The sequence below is a fragment of the Pholcus phalangioides genome, unplaced genomic scaffold (genome assembly GCF_987345545.1).
Source record: "Pholcus phalangioides strain wild (caught in Gottingen) unplaced genomic scaffold, Ppha-v1.0 ptg000006l_1, whole genome shotgun sequence".
Taxonomy (NCBI): domain Eukaryota; kingdom Metazoa; phylum Arthropoda; class Arachnida; order Araneae; family Pholcidae; genus Pholcus; species Pholcus phalangioides.
This window is the reverse complement of record NW_028301599.1, coordinates 2,202,682-2,229,472: the sequence shown is the minus strand read 5'-3', so window position 1 is coordinate 2,229,472 and position 26,791 is coordinate 2,202,682. Positions and strand designations below refer to the sequence as shown.

The 26,791-nt window shown below is 36.2% G+C and overlaps 1 protein-coding gene across 1 annotated transcript in view; it reads right to left on the bottom strand.

Moving 5' to 3' along the window:
• The window catches only part of LOC149085658 (nephrin-like), a 198,015-nt gene that overhangs the window by 50,539 nt on the left and 120,685 nt on the right, over positions 1 to 26,791 (bottom strand). The window contains exons 4-10 of the mRNA XM_089232459.1: positions 24,834 to 24,891; positions 20,103 to 20,255; positions 15,020 to 15,187; positions 11,477 to 11,767; positions 9,516 to 9,727; positions 6,724 to 6,811; positions 2,661 to 2,797 (exon numbers count right to left, since the gene is read on the bottom strand). Of these exons, the coding sequence (XP_089088585.1) occupies positions 2,661 to 2,797; positions 6,724 to 6,811; positions 9,516 to 9,727; positions 11,477 to 11,767; positions 15,020 to 15,187; positions 20,103 to 20,255; positions 24,834 to 24,891 (1,107 nt within the window). The remainder of the gene's footprint in view (positions 1 to 2,660; positions 2,798 to 6,723; positions 6,812 to 9,515; positions 9,728 to 11,476; positions 11,768 to 15,019; positions 15,188 to 20,102; positions 20,256 to 24,833; positions 24,892 to 26,791) is intronic.

Here is a 26,791-nt window from a genome sequence, read left to right as displayed (position 1 = left end):
GATATAGATTTTATATCTATATCACCATAAACGATGGAGCAAGACGCAGACAACGGAAGAAGATCCAACCAAGAGGTTAATACACTAACTTGTCGGTGGGGTTCTTCCTGCGGCAGTAATATAAGAGCTATATTGGTTTTTCTCACGTGTTTCTTTGTCTGCGTCTAGCGCCAGCGTTTAAACCTTCGGGGAGCAAAGCACGCGTTCTTCCATGCCAAATACTTACATGTACAACAAACATATTTTTAATCGTTTCATCACTGAAAATCACATATTAGCGTGACCTATAAAAAAACTGCAAAAAAAAAAAAACTTTCTGGCAGATTAATGATGTTTCATTTTAAATAGATACATAATGAACTAATTTCAATCCCTAAAAACTTCATGACTAAAGACGAAACTAAAACTACATAAATCCTACTTCTTTAATAAATCCCTGAGAGGTTAAACAGGATGCAGGTACCATTGTAACGACATTCATGATCTTTCAACGGACCAACCCCTTTGCAATGCATAAAACTAGATGTTACCATTTGGAATGTTCAAACTGTTGTGTCCTTAACCGTGAGGGCTAGGAGATTTTGTTTTTCTTCTTATTCATGAACATGCACTTTGAAACAGTTATGTCTCGAATTTCACTGGATTCGTCAATTTTTGCGCCCGCTAGGACTTCGTATATCGGCGAAGTAATTTTATAACTATCTTGTATATTGGCAGTTCCATTGTTTTCAATAAACGGAAATTAAAAATTGCACGTCCTGGATAAATTTCATGGTTATCAACTGTATTTGAAATATTTATTACACCGCACTCATGAATATCAATGTAACCAGTGCAATACAGTTATTTATGTTCGCGATATTATTCAGAAATAAAGAGGGTTGTGTAGAATATGAAGGTCACTACTATGTATATAATATGAAAGATCGTACCCTGATTGTTTTGTATGTTTCACTTGGTCAGGATAAGATAAGGTTTGACACACTGTAGACCATCGAATTTTTATGAGAAATCCGTTAATAAATGAGTAATTTAGATTAATGAATTATCCTGCAGAAATAAGAAAAAATGTAGAGCTCTGAAAAACCACTGGTAGAAAGAAAAATTCCATAAGGAGTGTCATAGGAATCTCCCTGTAGAATGGTCTTCTTTGCATCTATGTACAATATGAGGAGAAGCCAATACGAGATATCCGATCGTTGAATCGTGAGACTGATGTACGCATGGCCGTAGTTAGCCATTCCTGTGCCTTCCGCAAGAATTTGAATTTAGGCCCCCTTCTGGACCCATTTTGGGCCTCCCTTCCAAGTGAGCCCTGTCCGGGTGCACCTGTTGCACCTGCCTAGTTACGACCCTGGATGTTCGAGTATACGGCCTTTATCCCATCAACCGTTCGTCGCAGAGATATAGTCGTAACTTAAACAAATGCCCAAACTACGTTCAAAAATCACAATTTGAGAGTAAAAATGCAGTGTTTAACAAAGTAAAAAATCAATTTTTTTTTGCAACGCCCTCGTCCGCTAACTTGCAATTAGAAAGCTGTTGTCCTATCTCTCATAAGGCAAACAAAAACTTCCGTGTTTCAGCAATATTCACTGAGCTATTTGAATTCCAAACACGAAGAAAATTTTGGAGAGAACAGCAAAAACACACTAACGGAGGACGCTCCGTTTCCTCATTTATGATGTTTTATTTACAGCTTTCCTCCGACTTCCGAATTCAAATATATCAGTGAATATTGCATTTAGAAAACATGGGATTCTTTTGCACTTAGAAAAACAATCAAATGGCGGAAACTCTGTAGTTGGACTGTAGTTGAAAGTTAGAGGACGAGAAAAAACCGTAAAAAATAGTAATTTTTTTATTTTGTGAAGCAGTGTATTTTCACTCATAAAACTGGTACAGTGTGATTTCTGAACACATTCTGAGCATTCTTTTTGAACTGGAACCATACCTCTACGACGAACTGTTGATGAGATAAAAGTTCTATTAGGACGTACAAGACCATTGACGTACTAAAAAGAGGGCGGTTCTAACCCCCCCTCCCCCCCACCCAAAAGCCGAGATTATAGTGTTATTTAGCAGGAAAGTATAGTAACTCCCCTCCCTCAACCTTCAGAAAAATAAAAAAATCCCACCCTCCCCTCGAGAAAATTCTGCTGCGTACGTCTATTTACAGGACCCCCCGTACATTGACTACCCAGTTCGGTGGAAAATACCTCTACCAATTGCAAAACAACAGCAACTCCCATCTCTGCTTATACTCCCTCTACTATAATAAAATACGAAATGACTCACATTCAGTTCTATTACGCAGTGATTCTTTTAAAACGAAGATGTCTCAAAACATGTAGAATTTGAAGTTGTTTCCTTTCTCTGAACTGGGTCGTTGATATGAGCTTATATGGATACATGCACTTATTTTATAACAAAAAAAAAACTTCGTTTCAACGACAGAATGAAAAATCCCATGATAAATTGTATTTAGCGATAATTAAATTACATAGTTTTTATTTGGAAATATTTCGTATTCTCGAACGATAGGGGGCGGGTTCAATTATAAAACAGTTATGTTTTGGTGTTTGTGAGTAATAGACATATGATTATATAAATTATATAAAATATCGATTTTAATGCAACACAAGGATATATTGACTAACCACTTTGCCACTTCGAATCCACACTATTTCCGCAGGAGGATTCCCAGCGACCGCTGTACATAAAAATTCGTGGGTCTGTCCAGCTTTCAGTACATCGCCTTCGAAATATCTCGAGATTTCTGGAGATTCCGGTGGATCTGAAATTTATTGGCCAATCATCAATAAAATCTGAAACTAATTGTCATAAAGTACAGGGTATCTCACACATTTAAGTAAATGTGTAGGAATTGGGGTACATTTGAATTGCGAAGAAGTTATTCTCACGAAGGAAAATTTTTTTAGACATTAGTGTTAAAATTTTTGTCGATAGAAGACACTTCATGGAAGCAAATCGCTGGAAATATATAAACCAGAGTCCTATAATAACTCATAGTTCTATTAACAGCTCATTTCTAACATAAGGCTTCCCATTGCTGACACTGGTGAATATAGCACTATTGGTGAAGTTGTTCCTTCTCATACTGGAATCACCAACTGAAGCCTTACGAATGTTTCGGTCAAAAAATAGAGGGAAGAAAGTTTCGGATCCAATCAACAATACTTTGGTTTCTAGCGCCATCTATGGAAAAAAACCTTGAAATATTTCTTCTGCACCAAAAATGCTCAACTTCATGAAAATAACTTTTTCGCAAACCGTATTGACATATGCTTCAATTAATTTAATTTATTTTATATAAATGTTCAAACCATTTATGCAAATTTATAGAACAACTTGTATATGAACTATTTCACATTGGATTATTTACATAAAAATCGTGAGAAAAAAACGAAGCGTATCAAATCACTCATATATAAAACATTATTCATTAATGCACCGGAATTCATTTCTCACTCAACGAACATCCACACAATCAAATATAATTTGTTCTATTAAGCTATCCAGGACGTCATTCCGGTCATGAATCCCAAAGGGGATCGAGCGTGTTAAAAGAAACATATCCAGACACACACACACAGTAATTTTCCTTTCGTCCCAGGAAATGTCAGCTCGAGAATACCGAATAAGTCCACCAAATACCGATCGCTACTCGAAATAATATCTGACACACGCAAATATGCAATAACACTGACCCAGTCAGACATACACAGAGGCTCTAAATGGAAACGGGACACAGGGAAGGGTCGGTACAGGAAGAGAGAGAGTGAGTAAAGTGGTATACTAAGTTGGTCGTTCTGGGAGTGTTATCTCTCGCCAATGCAAGCACAATCATCCTTCCACTGCTCCTCATCCTGCCAACTCCCTGCCCAGTCATAGGTCCTCGGACTTTACAGATGAACGCATACCCCGAATGGACATAGGAGACTGGACTTTGTTAACCGGTCTTGTTAGAGGCGAAGTCAACAAAGTTGCACCGCCGGTAATCTGATTAGTTCGAGATGGGGTTGGGGATGGATGGTTGGCTTCTTCCTTCCATCGTGGATAGCATCGATAGTAGTGGGCAATATGTGTGTGTGTATTCCAGAAAGTTCTGCCGGAAACAAGGCAGAGCTCATTACTGGGAAATCTTCGAAGTGGGGAATGACGGGTAAAAGACAGGATCCTGGAAAGAGAGAGAGAGAGAGCCTGGGAAAATTTTCCTGTGTGATTTATTGATGCCATTCCCTCCTTCATTATTCTTCGAGCGCTCTCTCTCTCTCTCTGGCTATACGGCCCATGCATTTTTAGCGAAGAATCTGTTTTCGTCGTTACGGAATTTTACCCCGTGGACTTATTATTATTATTATTATTTGTTGTTTTTGTTTTTTTTCCCCTGCTTTTGCCCTGCCCTGTCCTTTTTCTATGCCCGGAAGAATAATAAATAATGCATAATGCGTCCCCATTCCAGGCATTTATTTTTCTGTATTTTTCCACAATAAATTTTAAGGGTGATTCTTTCTATTTTGGTCAAAGGATTCTCTGTTGGACGCCATTAAAATGGTATGTTAGGGACACGGTCTTTTTTCCGCTCACGATTCTCCCTTAATTATCTCTTTTCTTTGTAATTTCTCATAAAAAAGAAAGTTTAAAATTCAGAAATTTAATCTGATAATTTTAAAGTTCATGTTGAAAAAAATCTAATAAAAATATTTTGCATATTTATTTATAATAACATGAAGGCTGTGCCAGAACCCTACTACTAGAATGAAGGAGAATGTCGGTAATAATGTCAAGAAGAAGATTTTGTCTCGTCTATAAACTTAGGGTTGCAAATGACTTTCATATTCAGCGCATGTTAACATGGAATTCAAGCCGATGATGCCAAAATCGAAGTGAAAGAAATGTGGAAATAATAAATTTCCCAGTCGATTTTTATGATGGGTGGTTATAATATTAAAACTTTAATTCTCTGGACTTACTATTATCATAATTATTAATTATTTTTTTCCCTGAACTGTCGTTTATCTATGTCAGCAAGAACAATAAACAATGCATAATGCGCCCTCATTCCAGGGTTTTATTCTTCTGTGTATTTCCACAATATATTTCAAGGGCGATTCTTTGTATTTTTTTCAAAGAATTATTTGCTGGATCCCGTTAAAATGGTATGTTGTGGAAACAGTTTTGTTTTCATTCCAGTTTTCTCTTAGTTACTTATCTGTTTTCTTCGTAATTTTCTCATAGAGAGGAGAAATATTAGTTGAAAATTCAGAAAATTTATCGATAATTTTTGTGCTGATTATTTTCAATTTCATACGTTAAATAAGACATGATTAATTACTTATATCTAATAAAAAAAAACTATTATGCATTATTCATAGGAATATGCAGGCTGTACTAGAATCCCACACCCGGTAGTATGGAGAGGAAGTTCTGTAAATAATGTCTAGAAGATTTTTTTGTAGTTAGTGAACTTAGAGGGCTATAAATTACTTTTATATTCACCGTGTGACAACATGGAATTCAAGCCAATGGTGTCACAAACGAGGTAGAAAATATGAAAGTGAAGAAATTTCCTAGTGGTTTTTCCCTGATGTAAACAAAGTTATAATCTATATAGCATTATGACACTCCCCACTTGTTTAAGCAAGGTGTAGAGTAAACTGGATATTGTATGGAGATACTTATTAATTTTTTTTTTTTTGAGTTGTTGAAAAAAAAATAATCTCTCTCAATTCCGGGAATCGAACCCGGGCTCCAGGATAAAATAATTTCTATGTCCTCTGTAGGTTAGTACTGAGAACACTCGTTCGGCAATTGAGGTGTCCGGCTTCGATTCCCGGTAGAGGCAGTGATGAGTTCTTTCCTTCATAAAATCAACGACTCAAAAAATGAATAAATACGCATCTTCACGAAACATCTAGTTTTCTGTATATCTTGCAAGCTTTTAATCGCAATTTTTTCCTGTTGATTTATTATTATCATTATTATATGTCGCCAAGTATAATAAATGGGGGAAAATGCGTCTCCATCCCAGGCATCTATTTTTCTTTTTATTTCGGCAATCAATTTTAAAGGGGTGAGCTTTGTCTATTTTCATGAAATAATTCCCTGTTGGATTGTTATAATTGGTATGTCACAGAAAACGTCTCTCTCTAACTCTCAATTTCCATTTAATTATCTCTTTTGTCCGTAATCTTCTTATACAAAAGAAATATTAGTCAAATATATTCATTACAAAAATTCATTAAAAATATATAGGCAATTTCATTTCTGACATCTATGATTGAATTAGTAATTTATGAATAATTGATGCAAACAATCATGCATATTCATCTATAAATGCATGTAGGGTTACCAGGAACTCTATCACAAGAGTGGTACTACAAGTGAAAACAAACGATTTTTCTGACGGAACTTAGGGTCATAAATGGCATATCCAGTGCATTGTAACATGAGATCCGCGTCAAAGGTGCCAAAAAAATAGAAATTTTCTTTGTCCTTCTTTGTGATATTTTGAGGAAGGTTGATGACTTCTGAATTATAGGATAATACACTTATCCAGCGAATGAGTGGGTAGAAAACCTTGGCATAATTAGGAAAAATGGTCGTATTGATGGGTAATGTAATCCCCCTCTTATTTTGCCGATAGTGTTCTGGGATAGCCTTTCTAACATTGTCTGATTGAATAGTTTTGACTCTTACACATTATTGTTATATTGAATGACTGGAAGACAGATTCGTGTTGAGGCACACCAACCGCCGTACATACGAACGTCTTGACATCGGTGTCCTGTAAGAGAATAGAATTCATATGTGAACAAATATTCTAATCACTGATACTGTGAATATATTCCAAGAAATTACACAACGTGTGCACCTCAGCTCAGCGAAAATAGCAGTGTGTGATGCTCGTCATTAAAATGATAAAATTAGTGTTGCAAACAACGTAAAACGTACGAGTACGGCAAAGCATTGAATGATTACGCGACATAAAAACTCGTGAAATATTTCACTGCATTGACTGTGTGAACTGTATGAGTGAGTGTTATCAACTGGGGATGCATCTGTTGCACTAAGCTATATCCACCATATTTTAGCATACCATATATATACTCGTGTATAAGCGGAGTTTTTTTGTGGAAAAATTCGTTTCTCAAGTAAGGGGGGGGGGGTCGGCTTATACTCGGGTCAGTTTTTTATGAGAAAATATCGACCCCCACAATCAGTAGTCATTTTTGTAGCAGTGAAACCCCACAGAACCGATAATGTCAAAGCCGAGGCAAAGAAATCGAAAACATCATTCTCTTTGATATCAGGTGGGCTAACCTCGATTGCATAGTCTTTGGATGTGAGCATCAACAAGCCTGTGGAAGACTATTTGAGGGATTTTGAGGGATTTGTGGATCGAATGGATGAGTTCCGATGATTATGAAAGAAGAAACCTGACATCGCAGGCCCGTCATTTAGGGGTGTATTTTTGAGTGCATTTTGAAAATACACTCAAACTGGTATATATATATACAAATATATATATATACATACATTGAGTGTATGTGCTTTGCCCCCCCCCCCCCCCACTCCTGGAAAAAGTTGAAATGACGGCCCTGTGACATTGGCCTAGTGTGTCAATGGGACATGAAGCGTGAAATTCTATTTCCGCCGAAATTATCATCTGATCCTTCAAAAAGTGTTGCATCAGCAATGCGATGGATGAAACTGAAGATGATATCCTGTTTGAAAGTGCCAATGGAGATGACAGCCCAGATGAAGATAACAACGAAGATGCCGCACCCCCTATGATGATCTGATGGATCACGATTAGCTTGAAGACTCAGTTGAAATGGATTAAAATGTTTGAATCATTTCTTATTGTAAATTTCCACAAGCTATTCATTTTGCATGAAAATATAAGCATTTTTTTTTCTCTGAAATGCATCAATTTTTTTGGTGTCGGCTCGTACTGGGGTTTTAAATTTATTGCGGTTTTGGTGGTCCTGAACTGGGGGGGGGGGGGGGGGGTCAGCTTATACACAAGTATATACGGTATTTATGTAGCCTATATTTATCAATCTCAATAGATAGATATAATCTGCTTTGAAAACTGAGGCATGTTTCAAATCAGCGATTCTTAAATATATTTGTCTCTAACTATGGAAAATTGATAGTGAGATCAGACAGTGAGAAGTTATCATTCTGATGTTTGAATTATCACCCGACGAGTTTCCCTTCTTAGTCAAATAGAGAGTCAATGGAACGTATTGGAAAGTAATATGCGAAGTTTGACTCTTTCTAGATTCACCAAAGATCTTGTTGAAATATTGATTTCAATTCAGGGAAAAATAAAATCTGCAGGAATTCATAAAATTAATGTCACGTAGAAATTTCTGTTCGCAAGATCTATTTCTTGTGAACATAAATACTTGACTAAGTTTTAGTTTGGTGACGTATCTAAAAATTGAACGTAATACAAATTTAATGCTTTTCTATTAGTCCTAACGTGAGAATTATGCACATCAAGAACAAAAAAAACGTGTGGCTGCAAGTTTTCTAATGCTGTGATAATTAACAAAAACTTGCAGAAAAATAACATAAATTTAAGATGTGTGTGTGTGCGTGTTTACGCGTCCTTCCAGCTGCAGCTGAAACTTTCAGTCCATTTAGACAGCAGACTAGAATAGTCAAAAGCCTGAGAAGCACTAGAAGGTCAAGGAAGAATAAGTTTAAATTTCGCAACATAAAGCCCACTGTCTATTGGCATACGATACGCCAAAATTATTAAAATACGCTTAACCCAAGGTTTACGAATGCCTTAGTTTGCACAAAATTCGGTGGTTTTGAAACAAACATTTGGTTTACGAACTTGCCTGGATTTACGAACATGCGAGCCGGAAAAAGTTTACGGCCCCGTGGCAAAAGGAGAAAATAAGCTTTTCAAGTCGTCTCAGGAGAAAATACCCTTTTCAAGGGCATTTTATACAGAGACGACTGTTGTGTGTGTGTGTTCAGCATGTCATTTAAAACTTCGAAAAAAGGTTTACATCAAATTTTTCGATGGATTTGACACAGATGAATAGATGAATTTATTTATTCTAGGCATGGGGCCAGATTTTCCCAGGTATAGAATATAAGCCCGAGGTTGGGAATATTTCCCTCTCGGGTAATGTGTTTTCAGAGTCAATATGATGATTTCATTTGGTTTCACATTATGTACTGGAGCATAAAGCAGTGTTGTAAAAATTGAACTATACAAGTGTTCGAGGACCCAGAAACGAATTAATCCATTTTACATTGACTTCTACAGGAAAAATTATTTTGGTTCACGAATAATTCGGTTTACGAACGTACTTTGGAAACGAATTAAGTTCGCGAAGTGAGAATTGACTGTAGTAGGTTATCCCCCCCCCCCGCCCTTTAATGATTACGTAGGCAATAAATATGCAAAAATAGGAACTTCAATCTAAAGTTTAGTGGTTAAAGAAAGTTACATAATTTACCTGCCTGGAGATTTTATCTGTCACTTTGGATGTCGTGTACCAGCCTCTCTCGTCGGGAAGCACTTCAACCTCTTCGGGATCGACAACTTCGCCGTCTATCGTCCACGAGATCTCCGCTGCAGGGTTGCTGACGTCTGAGCGACAATCCATGGACACGATGTCGCCTCTGTGAGCAGTCGAAGGTCCGGTGAGTATCACACTTTTGGGAGGAACTGAAAAATATGCAATACACACACAAAGTAATTTGTAATATAGTTCGCGACATGTGCGTTGACTTCAATTCCATGATATAATATCTAATATCTAATCTATCTAATATCATATTAGATAGTTATAGATCGCATAATGCTTCCCATTACATCATTTGGAAAAAAGCTACCACAGCATCGACACTGAAAACTATGATAACATCTACATTCAATGAAGGCTGTGTGATAGCAACTACATTTAACAAAAGCTGTGTGATAACATCTGCATTATTTTTCAACTGGATACTGCCTTCAAATTATAAACGTTAGATCTTGTGTCTTGTTTCCACGTTTGGATGAAATTCCATAGGTAGCACATGATCCCTATTGATCAATTAGAAAATTGCATCTCTATCAAAGTGCTCGTATTCTAGGTGTACCACAAGCACTTCTCGGCGGCAACTTTTAATTAAGTTTCGGAGGTCCACCTCTTTCGGACGGGACTGGCCCGGGTTGCTTTAAAATCCAGTATAAAATGAAATGAAAAGAAATGAATGTTGTGTTTTCCTACCACGGGATGCTCACAAGCGCAAGTAATGATGGTGTGTGTGTGTGTTATTTTTCATTTTGAGCGAATTTTGGTGAGGTTATCTTATTGTTTTTTGTAAATTTTTAATATAATTTCATATTCAGTGTGATTTAATAGTATAATTAGTTATATTAATATAATACGAAATAAATTGTTTCAAATGATTTGACAGAAGAAATTAATAATGTTTTTAAAATGTTTTTGAAGCGAATGATTTTTTAAAATTTAATTGCGGAACAGCGTAATGCCGCTTCAGTTATTCAATAAGTTTGTTTGAAATTATTTTAATTGAATATGTTTGTGACGCGGCCCACCACACTATGATAACACCTAACATTCAAAAACTGTGGTTGCATGAATGTACATGCAACCACAGTTTTTGAATGTTATGTGTATATACAGGATGATTCAGAAAAGATGGGAGAAACTTCAAGGGGTGATAGTACACACCAATACAAACAATTGTCGTCAAAGAATGCATGGTCTAACACGAAACGCAAACGCGCGTTTCGAAACGGCCGCTCCGCAAACGTTAAAACGGCGTTCCTGTTGAAACATATTGAGAGGAAAAGAACACCATGCATGTAAATGTAACCTGGGGAAGAAGAAAAAACCGCATGCAAATCTGCGTCATGGTGAGTAAAAGGCGAAGACTAATTAAGCGTTATTATCCCATACGTTACAACTGTTAGAATGTGTGGTTGCATGCTGGAATAACTTCACAGGGCTGGCGTCCCCGGCTTTTATTCACTGCGACATAGATTTGCATACGGTTTCTTCTTCTTCCGCAGGTTACATTTGCATTCATGGTGTTCTTTTTCTCCCGATAAATTTCAACAGAAATGCCGTTTTAACGTTTGCGAAGCGGCCGTTTCGAAACGTGCGTTTGCGTTTCATGTTAGACCATGCATTCTCTGATGACAATTGTTTGTATTGGTGTGTACTATCATCTCTTAAAGTTTCCCCATCTTTACTTAATCACTCTTTATAAATAGTTGTCATAACAGTCTACATTCAAAAACAGATATGATGGGCACACATATGTTAAATACTACGATGAAATCCGTTTTAAATATTGACTTTTATAGCACCAACGAAAATAGCATCCTCATTTATTATCTTTAATAGCACTTGTGTTAAAATATGTGATGGCATGAGAAGTGATTATTAGAAGTGACACTCACAAAAAACGTTGAGCTTGATGGTGGTGAAGAGCGGTCGAGTGGTGAGTGGGTTGACTGCCGCGCAACCGTATATTACGTTGTTGTCTTCGGGGATCACAGTGATCTCGAGAATATTCGTTGCTTCACGGTCCATGGTACTGTAAGTACCTTCGAGAACGTCTCCGTTTCGGTACCACACGAGACGAGCCGGAGGTTTACCACCTTTTGATACGCATGCCAGTTTCAGCACGTCACCAGCCTGTATTACCTCACCGTCTCGGTAACCCTTGATTTCCGGAGGGCTTGGAGGATCTAAATAAGATTATTTTATTAAAAGAGATAAATAATATTGTAATTTTTAGATTTTACATCAGATTCCAATTTTTCAAACATCGTATCTTAAAATTTCCTTCTTAGTTATCATGAACTGTAATACAATGTGTAGAGTAAGTTTAAACTATGCGATAGAGGAATATATTTCATGTTATATCATTTTTTTTCTCCAAATTCTTCAGAATTTAATACTGTATTCTCTCATTATCAAGGCAGCGACTTTACTTGGATGCACTACAAAACCGATCTCCAAAAATTACATGCTCGGTTTCGGTCATGTGACTCAAAATAATACGTGCTCGAACACGCAAAAAATATGTCATATGCTAAAAAAAATATTATCACCGCCCCCCCCCCCCCTCCCCTGAACTTACTTAAACTTGCTACAATTTATCAAGCCGGTTATTGTAATTTTTCCCAATGTTGGCGTCGGAAGAAAGTTACAATTCATTTCGCATATAGAATTATGGTTGGGCTTGGTAAATGACGGGCCTAGGAGAGGGTGACCAGATCAAGCGACGAAAAAACCGGGACAAATCCTGATACAAAAACCGGACATAACGATTTTTCTTTTCAATCTAAATTTTGTTTTGTTAAACAACAATTACATACTCAAAAACATCATTACCCAAGAGACGAATGGATGGCTGCCACTACTGGGGTTATAATCATAAGAAAATTAAAAGCCGATACAAACTTGTGATAGAAGAAAATATAAAAATTCACTGCAAACACACACACGTACGTACGTACGTACGTGTGTGTAAAATAATTGAGGTGATATAATAGAGCGCAAATTATAAGGGAAAGGCTAGAAATACGTAATGGCTAGAATACGTATTTTTCTATTACAAATACGAGAAACTGCTTTAAGCTAGCACCCGTACTGTCACCTATTGAATAGAATCAAAAATATCGCTTATAATTCCCAAAATAATACCCCTTTTGGTTTTAAACCGATTTGTAGGATGGAAATGAAAAGGATTTTAGTATTAAACTGCATTTTTGTTCTGCACACTGGTTGCATTTATGCGCCAAAATATTGGTAAGTATACGTTTTTGATGTAAATGTACTACAAAAAGCAATTTGGTGACAAAAAACAAAAACATATTTCCCGGTCTTTCGACGAATGAGACTTACACAGGGATACACCAAAAAAATTAATAATAAATAACATCATGCATGTTTGGTTCGTTTTTACGCTGCACACCGGTTTGAAACCAACAAATAACTTTACTTGGAAATTATAACATATACTTTAATTTTTGTTGGATAGGTGGAAGCAAAATACCTTTGTTTTTTGTTAGGGTTATTTTGTTTGTTGCAAATGCGGCACATAAGTATTTCCTACAATTTTAGAAACAATCTCGGATTTTTTTTATTCCTTTCGCACACCTTATATACTGTATAATAAGACTATGTAATATTTTTTCGAAAAATATATTTTTACGGTTTTATGCAAACTAAGGTCTCTTCTTTCATAAATACCATAACGGTAATACTATTTCGCTAGAAGTGAAGTTTTTTCATTTTCCACAATGGCTCAGTTGCAGTGTATGAGAACTCATACAAGGGCTGCTAAATATTAGGACCGTGAAAATATATAAAAATATGTTATTTGCTTATATTTTCTTCATGGAGCTGCCGAAGAAAGCATCACTGTGTGAAATTCCAAGGAAGATGCTTTTTTTTATTATTTTCAAAGAAGTTTTTTGCTTCAAATGATGCACATGAGATTCATTTTTTTAAGTTCCCATTTTTCATGATGATTTTTAATTTAGTATTTGGCTTTTTTTTCCATTTTTAATCTCATTCGAACAAAGAGCTGTTAAGTTATGCTTTTGTTCGCACTCGAAGGACGGACTACTAATACTACTTAAATACTATATATACCCATTCTCTGATACATGCACATCGTACATATTCTTCTGCGGAGTTTCTTACGAATCGGTACACGTCGGAATTTGTGATCTAAATGTATGAGTGGTGCCTAACAGTATTTATGTTGCGAGAGTTGCTCTTTTGTTTTGTGTTCTTTGCTCCTATGGTGCTACTGTAACGGAAAACTGTTATTCCGAAATTTCTTTTATCTATCTGTAAAACAAATCATCAAATTTAAGCTTATTTTCTGAACCAATACTATTAATATCCTTGATAACTTTGAATGTGTCTTTGAAACTTGGAAATTTATATATTTTGAAGGAAGCATCTTCGGAATGGTTATACAAAGCTAGCAGACACAAAATGCAACTGTTTATGCCAAAAAAACGTGATGATTTGATGAAGAAAATTACGTTGTTCCATACTTGCAATCTTTGCTTACACAACCAGACCTTCTTTTAAGATATCAAACTCATTCTCTGATATGATCATATATTTTTGTCTCTTGGGCATCATTTTTAATTAGTGATAACCCAAATGTCTCTTAGAAACAGAGTGGGAACCAAGAACTCTCTGGTCAAAGTTTCGCACTATATTCCAAGTCTAACTTCTGATTTGTTAATTTGAAAAATTTCATCTAGCTCAGTGGTTAAGAGCGTGCACCGGTTAACAACAACTTGTGGAACCCCAGGGTCTTTGAACCACATTTTGTAAAATCCTGATGTAGGCAGACAGAATTTTTTTTTAGTTTTTTTAATCACGTGATCCTCAAGTATTCCCAAGAGATGTATGATGTCCTGGGCTGGCCGCTATATAATTCTGAAATTATATAGCGGCTACATCAATTGGGTGAAACGTTTTACAGACAGAGCATTCCTGCAGACTAGCTGTTGAAGAACATTATCTATATCATCAATTTTGAACTCAGTTGAAGTTCATCGATTTTTTTGAAATTCATGAAAATAAATATCTTATTAAACATTTAACACAACTAAGAAAACCACCCAAATATTTTTTTTAACATTTCTTTCAGAGTGTATAGTTTGCGGGAGCGTTTGTTCATCCACAAGGAAAAATTACGATCAATAAGAGCTTCACGTTATGGTCAATAGATGACGCTTGATGCCTGCATAGCTCTCAATATCATATTGCGGTACGGGATTTTTAAAAAAAATGAAGCAAAACATTTTCAAAAAACGTTATGAAAACATTCTAATAACAACAATTGACAACAAAATTGTTTTCGACGCCGTCTATTCAAACAATAGGATGTTGGCAAATCACTACTATAATATTATGTGATACATACTGCGATAGTTTTCCCACGTGAGTCAGTTAGACATACTTACAAAGCACTTGAATTGTGACAGTAGTCCGTAAAGGATTCTGAAGCGCTGGATTCAAAGCTTCGCAGCTGTAAGGAACACCTGAAGCCTCTCCCTTCGGGTACAACGTAATCGAACTGACAGTGGTGTAACGTTTTTCACCTTCTCTCCGCACTGACGTCTTTGAAGCCTCTGAGAGCAAAATATTACATCATGAATCATCAATTTATATAAGTGAAATGATCAAAATCGAAACATTTCTGTTTCAATGTGATGCGCTAAAAATATTTCAAAAGAATAATAATAATAAAACTGCCCATGTATATAATGATATTGGAGGTTTTCAAGACGTTAGTTCTGTATTTTTGAAATATACCACATCCATATTTGTTATGGGCATCTTCATCTCAGCCCCCCTCATTGGGCATTTTGCCTGTTGTGGCCTTGTATTTGTATTTCTATTTATTATCTATCATTCTATTGGTAAATAATGATGGAAAAGAAAAATTTTCAAAATCTTTCTGGTGATTTGATAATGTATTGACAAATCTGGTATTTATTCCGATTTCATTTCGTACGTTTTTGTATCACCCAATTCTGTATATTAAAAAAAAGCAATATACGAAATAAAATCATGAAGTACAGAGTACATCAAGTTATCTATAAATTATTCAGTAAAAATGTATATCCAAAATCCATTCATACTATGCATTTCTTCTATATATTACAAATCATAGAATTTCTGGAAACACGTAACATCTTTCTGATAAGAACACAATGACACACTTTACTGGTAAATGCTCAGTTGGGCCGCTCTTCTGTGCTACAAAAGGCACATTTTTATGATGTGCGATTTACTGGTAGGTGGATGTTACGTTTTGTCTTTTTGTTCAAAAATGATGAGCGCACATAAAAAACACATAATTCAGGTTCCCCATTTGCAAGCATGCCATATTGCATCATAGTAAAAATAAAACATCATACTTCTTAGCTCTATGGGGGTTGTGGTTTACCCATGGAACCAACTAAAATTTTCAGAAATACAGAAATTACCGATAACTTTCCTTGGTTTTATAATTTTAGCAAATGCCATTATATATGAAATTTATATATTTTTTTTCAGTTTATTGGCACTTTTTTGAGATAAAATGAGAAAATATATAAAAAAAAAGATCATCTTCTCGTTTGTTTATTCGATAAAAAAACTATTTTACTATTTAACAACTTTAATGAAGTATAAAAATATATATCTTTCGAAATCGACCACCCTTAAATGACGGGCCGGCCAAGGAAAACTTTTTCGAACAGACGGTTTCGCAGTGAAACCACCGCCCCTCAAAGATTTAAATAACAATGTTGTACTTCTTATACGTGTATCGAAGAATTATTGAATACATTTTTCCGAAGATAATATAAAACATTTTAAGTTTAGTTAATAGTATAGCATGATGGTAATAACTAAATTCCAAAAAGGTGATAGAATGCCCCCCCCCCTTTCCCACAATAATGATAATCACCTATGTAACGACATTACTCCGGTGTCTCGATAAGACGGTTTCCCAGCAAAACCACCGTCCCTCATAGGTTTAAAGAATAATGTTGTAATTCAAAATTCTATTGAAGTATTTTTAAATACATGTTATTATTATGCTAATGTATAATTAAAATTTTAATTAATGAAAAATAACAAAAAATATATGACATGAATGTCGCTCTCCACTTGTTAATACAAGATATACAGAAGACTGGATGTTGTGAAGATATTTAGTATTTGAGATGTTAATTTTTTAAGGAAGGAAAAAACTCATCTCTGCCTCTACCGGGAGTCGAACCCGGGTCCCTCGATTGCCGGACGAGCACTCGTCCGTTCAAGTATTACGTAAGCAAATGTTTAGCTATTTTTGACGCCCACCCCTTGTCATCAAAAGTCAGCAAAACGCTGACCCCCTCCCCCACCCCCTTGTCAGCAAAATTTCGTCATCAGCTCTGCCCCTCTGAATCCTAACTCATTTTCATAAAGGGTGGTTGATGACGTAAGTATTAGCCAAACCCCTCCCCCCTTGTCATCAAAAGTCAGCATATCAGAAACCCCCTCCCCCCCTCCCCCATCGGTGATGACGTAATACTTGAACGGCCCCTTATGAACACATGATCGTCGAAAAAGATTTCGCCGGTATAATGAATGGTATATCGTTGGGAACAGTGGTCCATTCATTGATGAATCATGCTTCAGCATCTACAATGATTCTGGATACCAGCTACTATGAGATAGAGGGATACCAAGTTTCATTCCTTTGAAGGATGTCTATCGTTATGTATGATGAAAAATAACACCGTTCCTTAGCATTTTTCAAGCAGTATCACTACTGCAGTCCACCAACGTTGCCTTTGTAGGTAAATTCAATTGTGATTTTTTAAAGTAATTTATATATATTCATATTATATACTTTTTGTTCAACGCAGCAGCATTTTTTAAATGTAATTCTACAATTAACCATGTACTCTAGGGGTCCCAGGAGCCGCAATTGGGGACCGCTGTTCTACAATATTCACACAGTTTCATGGTTTCGATGAACTTTAGTGCCACACATCGCAAATGTGGAGATGTTTTTGTTCACTCCAATAAAACCAAGTCTATCTTATGAGAACCGAGAGAATTGCTTTTCCAAGATATTGGAATCGATCAGGGAGTTATGTGAAGGTGACGACGTTCAGACAAAAAGACTGGAAAAAAAAGTTAATTCGCACTGATTCTCGGATCAAGGGATACGACTTTGGTGGAATGTATATGTTACTATATAAGAGTAATCGAATCGATACTAGGTCACCTTCGAACATCGAATCGGTCAATTCGATTGAAGGTGGTTGAATCCCTTTCAACAAACATTTCTTGATATTTGCTCTCACCGAACAAAGCAAAAGTTGTGTCTGCATTAGAATCTAAGATTGTTCCTCACTTCTAAGTGGCAGTGGTAACACTGCTCAAAAAGTGATAATAAAGTTTCCAAGAAAATTTTAATACTTTCAGGGTATATTACGGCTGCGGATTTCATAAATAGTTTATTTTGTCGGATTGGCTCTACTTTCTAAGAAAATGCATCTCAACAATGTTATTTGTATGCTACTTATGTAAAACGACTGAAAATGAATTTCCACTCTTTCCTCAAAAACTAAAGTCATACTGTCAAAACCAATGCCAGATTCGAATCAGTGCTCCATAATTACCATAACATCAATGAAATAATAATTATTGACAAAATCAGTGTTGTGCAATATAATCGAATAGCGTTCCGAACTATGTTCCTTTGAAAAGAAACAGCACTTCACTATAGAAGAGGCACACGTATATTATTTTGCCTGGTACTACTACTTCACCAAACACCAACTCTGGCCATATCGCTATTTACTGCCATTAGTGAGATGGGTTGGAAGTGCAAGCGCTGTCTATCGGTGGTCGCCTCGAGTTCGTTAGGGAAAATATCTTATCTATACCCTCCCTTGGGTTCGACCCGGGACCCTGACAACAACCTTCACGATGGTAGATGAACATCTTACCACCATGCCACCATGCCTTTTGCCTGATACTAACACAATACAGGAAAAAAAACTCCAATAAAGGTCTTGTTGCTAAAATAATGGGTTATGTAAGGCTGACGATGATTGTGCACCAATTCGTTAGAAATTCCGTAGAGGAATGTGTACGAGGTGCATGTACGGTTAAGTAATAGTACGGTCAAACTTGGTTAATTTGAAGTCCTAAGTCACTAGAAAAGAGTTCAAATTATCCAATTTATCTACCTCGGATCTGTAAAGTTACTACAAATTGCAACATAATCATCAACATCCACAGAGAATAATAATTATGAATTATTAAAATTTTATCATATCTATCACAAAACTGTTTCCCAAATTTTTATGATGTATAATTATAATAATTTATCTTAGCTGCTACATTATTCCACTGTTCTGGAATAAGTATCACTACAGAATTTCTTGACCGTGTTCAAAGTCTGATTTACGACAATTATTCCTGATTATCCTTTCTGAAAGTGTTTTCCAAATTTCGCTTACCATTCACTTCAAAATATCCAAAACAAAAGTGAAAAAAGTTCGAATTAAACAAGAAAAATCAACATTAAACTACATAGAAAACTCAAGGGAGGTTCGTAAAAGTTCGAATTAACCAAGTTCTACTGCAGTAAGACAGACGAAGAGAGAAAAAGTACGATAGACTTGATACTATACCAAGTGGAAATGAAGATAAAATTCGAAAAAAAAATTCACATGTTTTTGTGGTGAATCAAACTAGTCCTGGCGAGTGCTTCACCATAGAACTACAGTGAATTACAATTGTCTTAAATGAGAACAGAGTTTCTAAAACGTTTTGTTCCATCGCCCCCCTCTCAGAATCTGTTCTCTAATCACCCCCCCCCCCCCAAACTCAAGCCAAGTTTTAGATCTTGTGTTAGACCCGTTGCTTCTACCACCCCGTTAACCATTTCATCGTTTACAAAACTTTGGGAAACACCGCCTAAGAGCACATGCGGGACAGACAGCGCATAGGCAGCCTCTTAGCTCAGCCAATAGCTCTTGACAACAACAGTTGCAAGATGGTGACGTTTAGAGGGGAAACGATGTCTTTCCCCGCTGTCCATACAAAATTCTACTGTAGTCTATTCTTCTATTGTATCGTACTTTGTATGAACACCTGAAAGGGACATCGTTTCTCTCCATTTGTCACCATCTGGAGGCATATTGTCTTCAACTGTTTTCAGTATCCATCAAATTTACCACCGACACTTGGGTATTATGCATATTCCCGTATTACACATAATCTCGGTATTATACGTAACCGGGTAAAAGTGATACATTAAATGAGATATCGAAATGATCGGCGATTATGCGTAATCGTCGGGTTTATTACATTCACCGCAACGTATGTACTGAAGGTTAAAAAACCTCCGCATGCATAGCGGAGAGTGACATCATCCACGGACTTATATACTGTACTAATAGGTCAAAAACACGTCTCAATATTAAAAGTGATAATTTTAGTGAAGATGATTCTGGTATTAATATATATTTATACATTATATAAAATACTCACCAGGCATAAGTTCAACGTTTTTCCTAAACCATTTCAATATAGTTGCTGGTTTGCTGGACAATGCTTGGCACTGCAGAACTACTTTCTCGGCTTCTCTCACTTCTATGACACTGTTATTATCCAAACTGTTTATCGATACTGACTTTGGTGGGACTGTAAACGTCAAGAAAAATATTAAGATTTCAACTAAATCTTCATTTAATATTCATATTACCACGAATACAAATAATTGAAAGTTTCAATATTCCGAATAAATGTTTAAAACGGGTAATTCATTTTTGTACTTGGCATCTCTGACCATAAATATAATAATATGGAAATAATTTAATCTTATAGCATCGTTTCAGAGATAACTTGGCTTATAAAACACTTTCGGAATTCATATTAAGAAGAAATTTTTGGATATAAAGTTATATATAATATTCAATGGATAATCATTACTCACTATTAAATAACACGAATATTAAACAACATAGTTATATCTGCAACGGTACCTTTTTATGAATCATCTTCTGCGTAAACAAATAGCATACCATCCGTAGAATTTAATTTACATTAATAATTTCTAACGGAAACTTCTGTAGAAATAATGCCTAAGGCAAACATTAGTCTGAAGATTCTTAACACTTTCCAAGATTTAGGCGCCATGATCCGTTTGCCAACATCCTAAATGTTCTTAATGCGACACCCATTAGAGTTTATTTCGTAAGTTTTCCGAGGAAAGCGTAAAACACCTAAATATTATTCATCCGAAGTATTTTTTCCCCTTTGTTACAGCATTTAATATTATTATTTTCACACGCCTTGAGGCTAGTATGGAAAAGAAATAAAAATTCTAGATTTCACTTCTTCCATAGTGGAAAAGAAAGTAGGATATGTAACGCTGTGAGTAAACTAACGAAAATGAAAAAAAAAATGAACTTGTGTGGGAGAAATTCTACCCGGGGTAATTTTAGTTTGGTTCCACAAAGCAAAAAGATGGTTTAAACTAAAAAATAAATAAAATTCGTATATATATGAGCAACCCTAATGGATGCGAAATGAAAAATAAAACTTCAGGTTTTTTCCACGTAAAGTAGGAACTTATCATATTTCTGGAATTTCATTCTATTCCTTCGTTCTTTTCCACCTCCTTTTTTTATTCCTTTAGTTTGAAGAAACGTGAAGCAAGTTGAATAAAAAATAAGTAGTACTTCTTTCTCTGGTGCAGGAACTTTTATAATCCTAGATATGAAGGTCATTTCGTGAATGAAAGTTATTATATGTATAACCTTTTTTTTCTCAGAAGTACACTCGTGTGCAAAATTAGGGGAATTTGAACATAGTGTCTATTTTCACGAAAAGTACTGAACCAAAGGTACTTGGACCGGAATACCGAGAAGCACCGTGTTCTTCACAGATGAGTCGAGATTCAGTCTGGATACTGATTCTCGACGTATCCTCATCTGGAGAGAACTTGGGACCCGATACCATCAGTCCCACATCAGGGAAATGGACCACTATGGTGCTGGATAGATAGATAGATAGAACCGCTCACAATCCCGGACTGATGCAAAGCACCTTCCTTCCGGAGTTGTGTCGGAAAAGTTAGCAAAGATTTATAGTGGTGGCTCCCCTTGCCCCGTGCTCGCAAGTTTCGAATCACTCGCGTCGTTCTCCTCATGAAGACAGCTATCAACTACTCGATGCAACGTACAAGCCATTTGACAAAAATGGGTGACTGAATCCAATGACTAGGGAGAAAAATTGCACGTGCACCCAGTGGCACATAAGGGCCGGAGACCGCAGCCTGTGATTTCGAAAGAAGTGTTATGGTGCTGGAGGTGCCATGGTCTGGGCGTGTTGTAAAGCCGTACACCCCCCCCCCCTCCTCCAACTTAGCCCATGTATTTGACAGAGGGTCCCTGACTGCTAGGAGGTGTAGAGAGGAGATGTTAGAGCACTATGTTCGACTTTCTTGGGACGTAGCTGGTCCTCGGTTCCTGTTCGTGGAAGACAACGCTCGTCCGAATCGGGCTGATCTGGTCAACGATTATCTGGAAAGTGAAAATATTCGGCGTATAGATTGGCCAGCCAGTTCTCCTGACCAAAACACTAAAGAACATGTCTGGGACGCTCTTGGGAGGGCTACTTCATGTCTTCATTTTATCATGCTGGAATGGACGGGGATAACTCACATGATATATCAGAAGGAAATCACGACTGTATGACGCAACTGTTTGTGAATGTCGTGTTCTGATCAAAGCGCCATCAAAACATGCATTCATGTACTGTATTCTCCTCGCATTAACTGCCCAGCCGAATATATTCGGGAAACAAGATTTCCAAATGTAGGAGTCCGGTCCATTCCCAATATGTCGAAAAAGGGAAGTTCGTAATGAGAATCACAGCATTCACCGACAATCAGACATCACCGATCGAATATATCGACATCAGTTTATATAAAATTTTGAATGAATGGCAAAATCAGGATTAAAAAATAATAATATAATTAATAAATAATATAATGTCATGCAGGAGGTCCTGTAAGTGCTAATGCGGCTTTTATCGCATCATCCGTCCGTCATAGATGTGCAGTTTGCAAAAATGCTCAAAAAGCGTTCAAAAATTTACCCTGTGCCAGTTTTGAGAATAAATATGCAGTGTGTAACAAAATGGAAAATCTTAATTTTTATACATTTCTCTTGTCCTCTAACAACCAATCAGAGAAAGTTTTTATCCTGTCTCTCCCGAGGCCAACAAAATATTCATGTTTTAAACTCCCTATTCACTGAGATATTAGAATTCAAAATTAGGAGAGAAGTTGGGAAAGCATAGCATATATATTCAGGGAGAAAAGCGTTGTCCACTAGTTTTTACTGTTCTTTCATAAGTTTTCTCAGATTTTGAATTCAAATATCTTCGAATATTGCACTTAGAAACAGGATTTTTTTTCTGTTGGGGTCAAGAGATGTATAGCGATATTGTCGATGATGTGAAAAAAGAGATGAGCGACTCGCAAACGTATTAAGCATATTAATCCATAATTAAATACGACATCACAAGTATTAAGGAGATGAAACATACACGGAGAAAATTGAGAACTAACTATACATGTCGAAAATCCAGAGCGAACTGATTGGGAACGCCTCAGCCTCGTGGCTGTAACATAGAAAAATTAATCGCTCGATTATACAGGCTAAATTGGCTCATCGGGCCGAAATATGCTTTTTACAAAATTTATAATAATAATTCCCACAGATATATGGCAACAACTTTTAATTTGAAGTTAAAAGACGGGGTGATGGTATCAAAATTTTCTTATTTTGTGACACACAGTATTTCCACACTCAAAGCTGGGTACAGGGTATTTTTTGAATGATTTTTTAGCACTTTTTAAATTGAATCACATTTCTACGACGGATGGTTTATGAGATAAATGCCGCCTTAGCACTTACGGGACATTCTGTATAATACAGTCCACGTCGCTTAATGCGATCCGAGAAGCCCAGTTTGCAATTTCGGTGACCATACATCCCTTTTGGTCAAACGGGACGCATAGTAAACATGTATTCGTGAAACGAGACAGCTCTGCTTTTCTTTCCTGCATTGGTTGCAAATTGTTCAATCATTTCATTTCTTTTTAAATTCTGTTCTAAAATGGGACGTTTTTTTTCCTTTGACCTAAAATCCTGCATTATTGTGATTCATTCATTGTGAGAATGCAATATTTCCCAACCTGCGGTCTCCTCGGACATCATTGAGTCTATCAGTACCTTGTGAGGGGTCAACGGGATCATTTTCATTTATCACCAATAACACATTTCGTGCTGTGAATGTGTAATTTATTGAATTTTTCATGATGTGCAGAATAAAAACAACAATAAGAAGGGGTTCTGACGATGCAGGCGAGGGGTCCGCGAGTGTCGACCACCACTATAGAGTAGTCCGCGTTATCAAAATGGTTGGGAAACACTGCTTTAATGTATATCAGGAATGAAGATAAATATATGTATTTAATGTAGAAACGTTTCACATACGTATTTTGGAAAAGTAATTTGAATCTGGTAAACGAAAAAAACTGATCGAGATCGAAGGAGGAAAACGTTTCTTTTTTCGTCCTACATTTATCTTCACTATAGGAAGGCCATTGCAAAAGCAGTTGTGGATCTAACGAGCACGTACATGGATCGCAGTGAATACGAGGGACTGGTTGTGACATTAAATACGGAAATGTTTGTCAACACGGGGACGAGGGAGAACACCTTAAAGACTCCTACACAGTTTTGCAACCTGACAACGATAACCGTACAGGGAAAAAATAAATTTATGAAACCTTATAGCGTTAGAATACGCAGGAAAAACTTAGGTAAAAATTAAAATAATATTATCCGAATTTCCGATTAATTAAAACGAATTTTCCCCCTGCTATGATATATGTCTGTTCCGTTCTTTACAAAAGAGATAACAATATCTAACTGATAACTTTCTTCGTGATTCTAATAAGCGGCGTCGACTATGTCATTCTATTACTGAATATACAGATAGTGTACTGTATTTTGCTCGTTTTCTAACCCTTTCTGATATTGAAGGAATGTGCTGCCACTTTTGCATTACGATATCATGTTTTGTGGTACAATTCTCTCTCTCTCTGCTTATTCCAATTTTACGCGCATGATCAAGGAAAACAAAATCATATTTCCAAACGTTTGCTGGGATTTTCGATAACGAATAAGTCGAGCATTCGCTTACCTAGAACCGTAAGCCTTGCGACTGAACGTATCGGTTTTTCAGTTTTTCCCGGACCGACCTGCAAAGAGCATGAAATACGTTTAGTAAAAGACTTTAGGACAATTACTGACACAGACAATGAACTTTCATTACTATATATATATATATATATATATATATAGGACAATATACGCCAGCATAAATTTTAAACGCTGTAATAACAGTTATGTTTTCATGTTTGCCACAGTAATTTAGCAATTAAAGAAAAAACGTTTTTGCTGCCCGTAGGGACGTTCCCATTTACACGCCTTTTTGAACTACAAGGTGGGCAAAAAGTCAGTAGAAACATTAAAAATTCATAAAAACCGAAAAAATAACCAAATAAAAACGAACTGTATGATTGGCATCGCTTGGTCACGGGAATGTTTTTAAGGTAGAAAAAAATTTAACTAAAACACAACCGGTAAGTGCCACTGACGTACACAAGTCAAAGAAAAGATACGCAAATAACGAACAGAATGCCTCTCAATCTTATATTACAGCAGTATGTGTTCCACATGACCTACACAATAGGGGATAACACATTGCGGGCGAGTCACAAATTCGGCAACGGCAAAGTGCAGCAGGTCCACATACACGGTTTACAACGATGTACTGATTGTGGATTAGGAGCGCACGTTATTATAACCGTCTCATTTGCATATTTCCACCGAAGTCGCTCGTACCAGCGCCATTTATCGGCTGTTTGCTGTTTTTAAGTTATTTTTTTCCTGTCTCAAAAAAATTTCCGTGACCTAGCGATGCTCACCCAGCAAACCATTTTTTATTTCGGAAATTTTTCCGGTTTTTATGGATTTTTAAATTTTCGTTTCTACGGACTTTTCTGCCCACCCTTCATTCAGAAGGTTACAAGGCACTTTCACCTACACAACATTTTTTTCGGCACCTACATTGTTTACCAGTTTTACTCTTCAATCATTTCTCATCAGTCGAATATGAATATAGATGGCGCTAAAGGGCGATGAAATATTTTGAGATCGCCATTAATATATGTTATCAATTAGTTCGTATGAATGTGACTGATAACTCCCGGTGTAAAAGTGTATTTCCAGCAAAAATTTACTTTCTAAAATTTCAGCCGAGATGCTTAAGTTATCATCATCCTGGTTTCTTTTCTCAACAATTTCATCAATGCACTAGTTACTGCATAATTGAGAAAGCGAAACGGGGGTATGAACTGTTATAAGCTGATCTACGGCACCCCGGTATACGGGTGAAGGGTCAGGGGTTGACATTGTATAGAGTAAAATTTAGTTCAGCAGGACTTTATCCGAATAAACATTTAGTGTATCTATTTGTCCGTTACCCGATTAATAAACGGAAAAGTGTGTGTATGTATATATATATATATATATATATATACTTTCTCTTCGTTCTCTCTAAGGCTGACCATATTACATCGATCAAATAAATAGAATATTTATGCTGTAAAAATGCTATATTGTGCTATTTAAAAGCTCCAGTGTGACTTTCAAATATGCAATAATATTATATTTTGTCGTACATCTGAGACAAGACGCTACGCTGGTGGTATTCTGCTGACATCTACCAAATAAATACAAAACTATTTGTTATATTCCTTCAAGTGAAATTGTGATTTTGATATTTGATTTAGTTTTGAATAAACATATTTATTATTATGAGGATAATTTCTAGCATGTATATTGTACAATTTTTTTTTAAAAACAAGGAAATAATAATTCAATTAAAAAAAAGAAATAATCATTGGCCTATAGTTTGTTAGACAGGCACTTTATCCCATTTCTTATAGATCAGAATTATCGGATTTATTGGAAATTGTTGGAATTATTGGATTTTTTTTTCATTTACGTGAAAAAAACTAGATTTTATAGACAAATTAAAAGTGTTTTTTTTTTTTAATGGATACAGAAGAAAAAAATCAACACGAGCTTTTACAA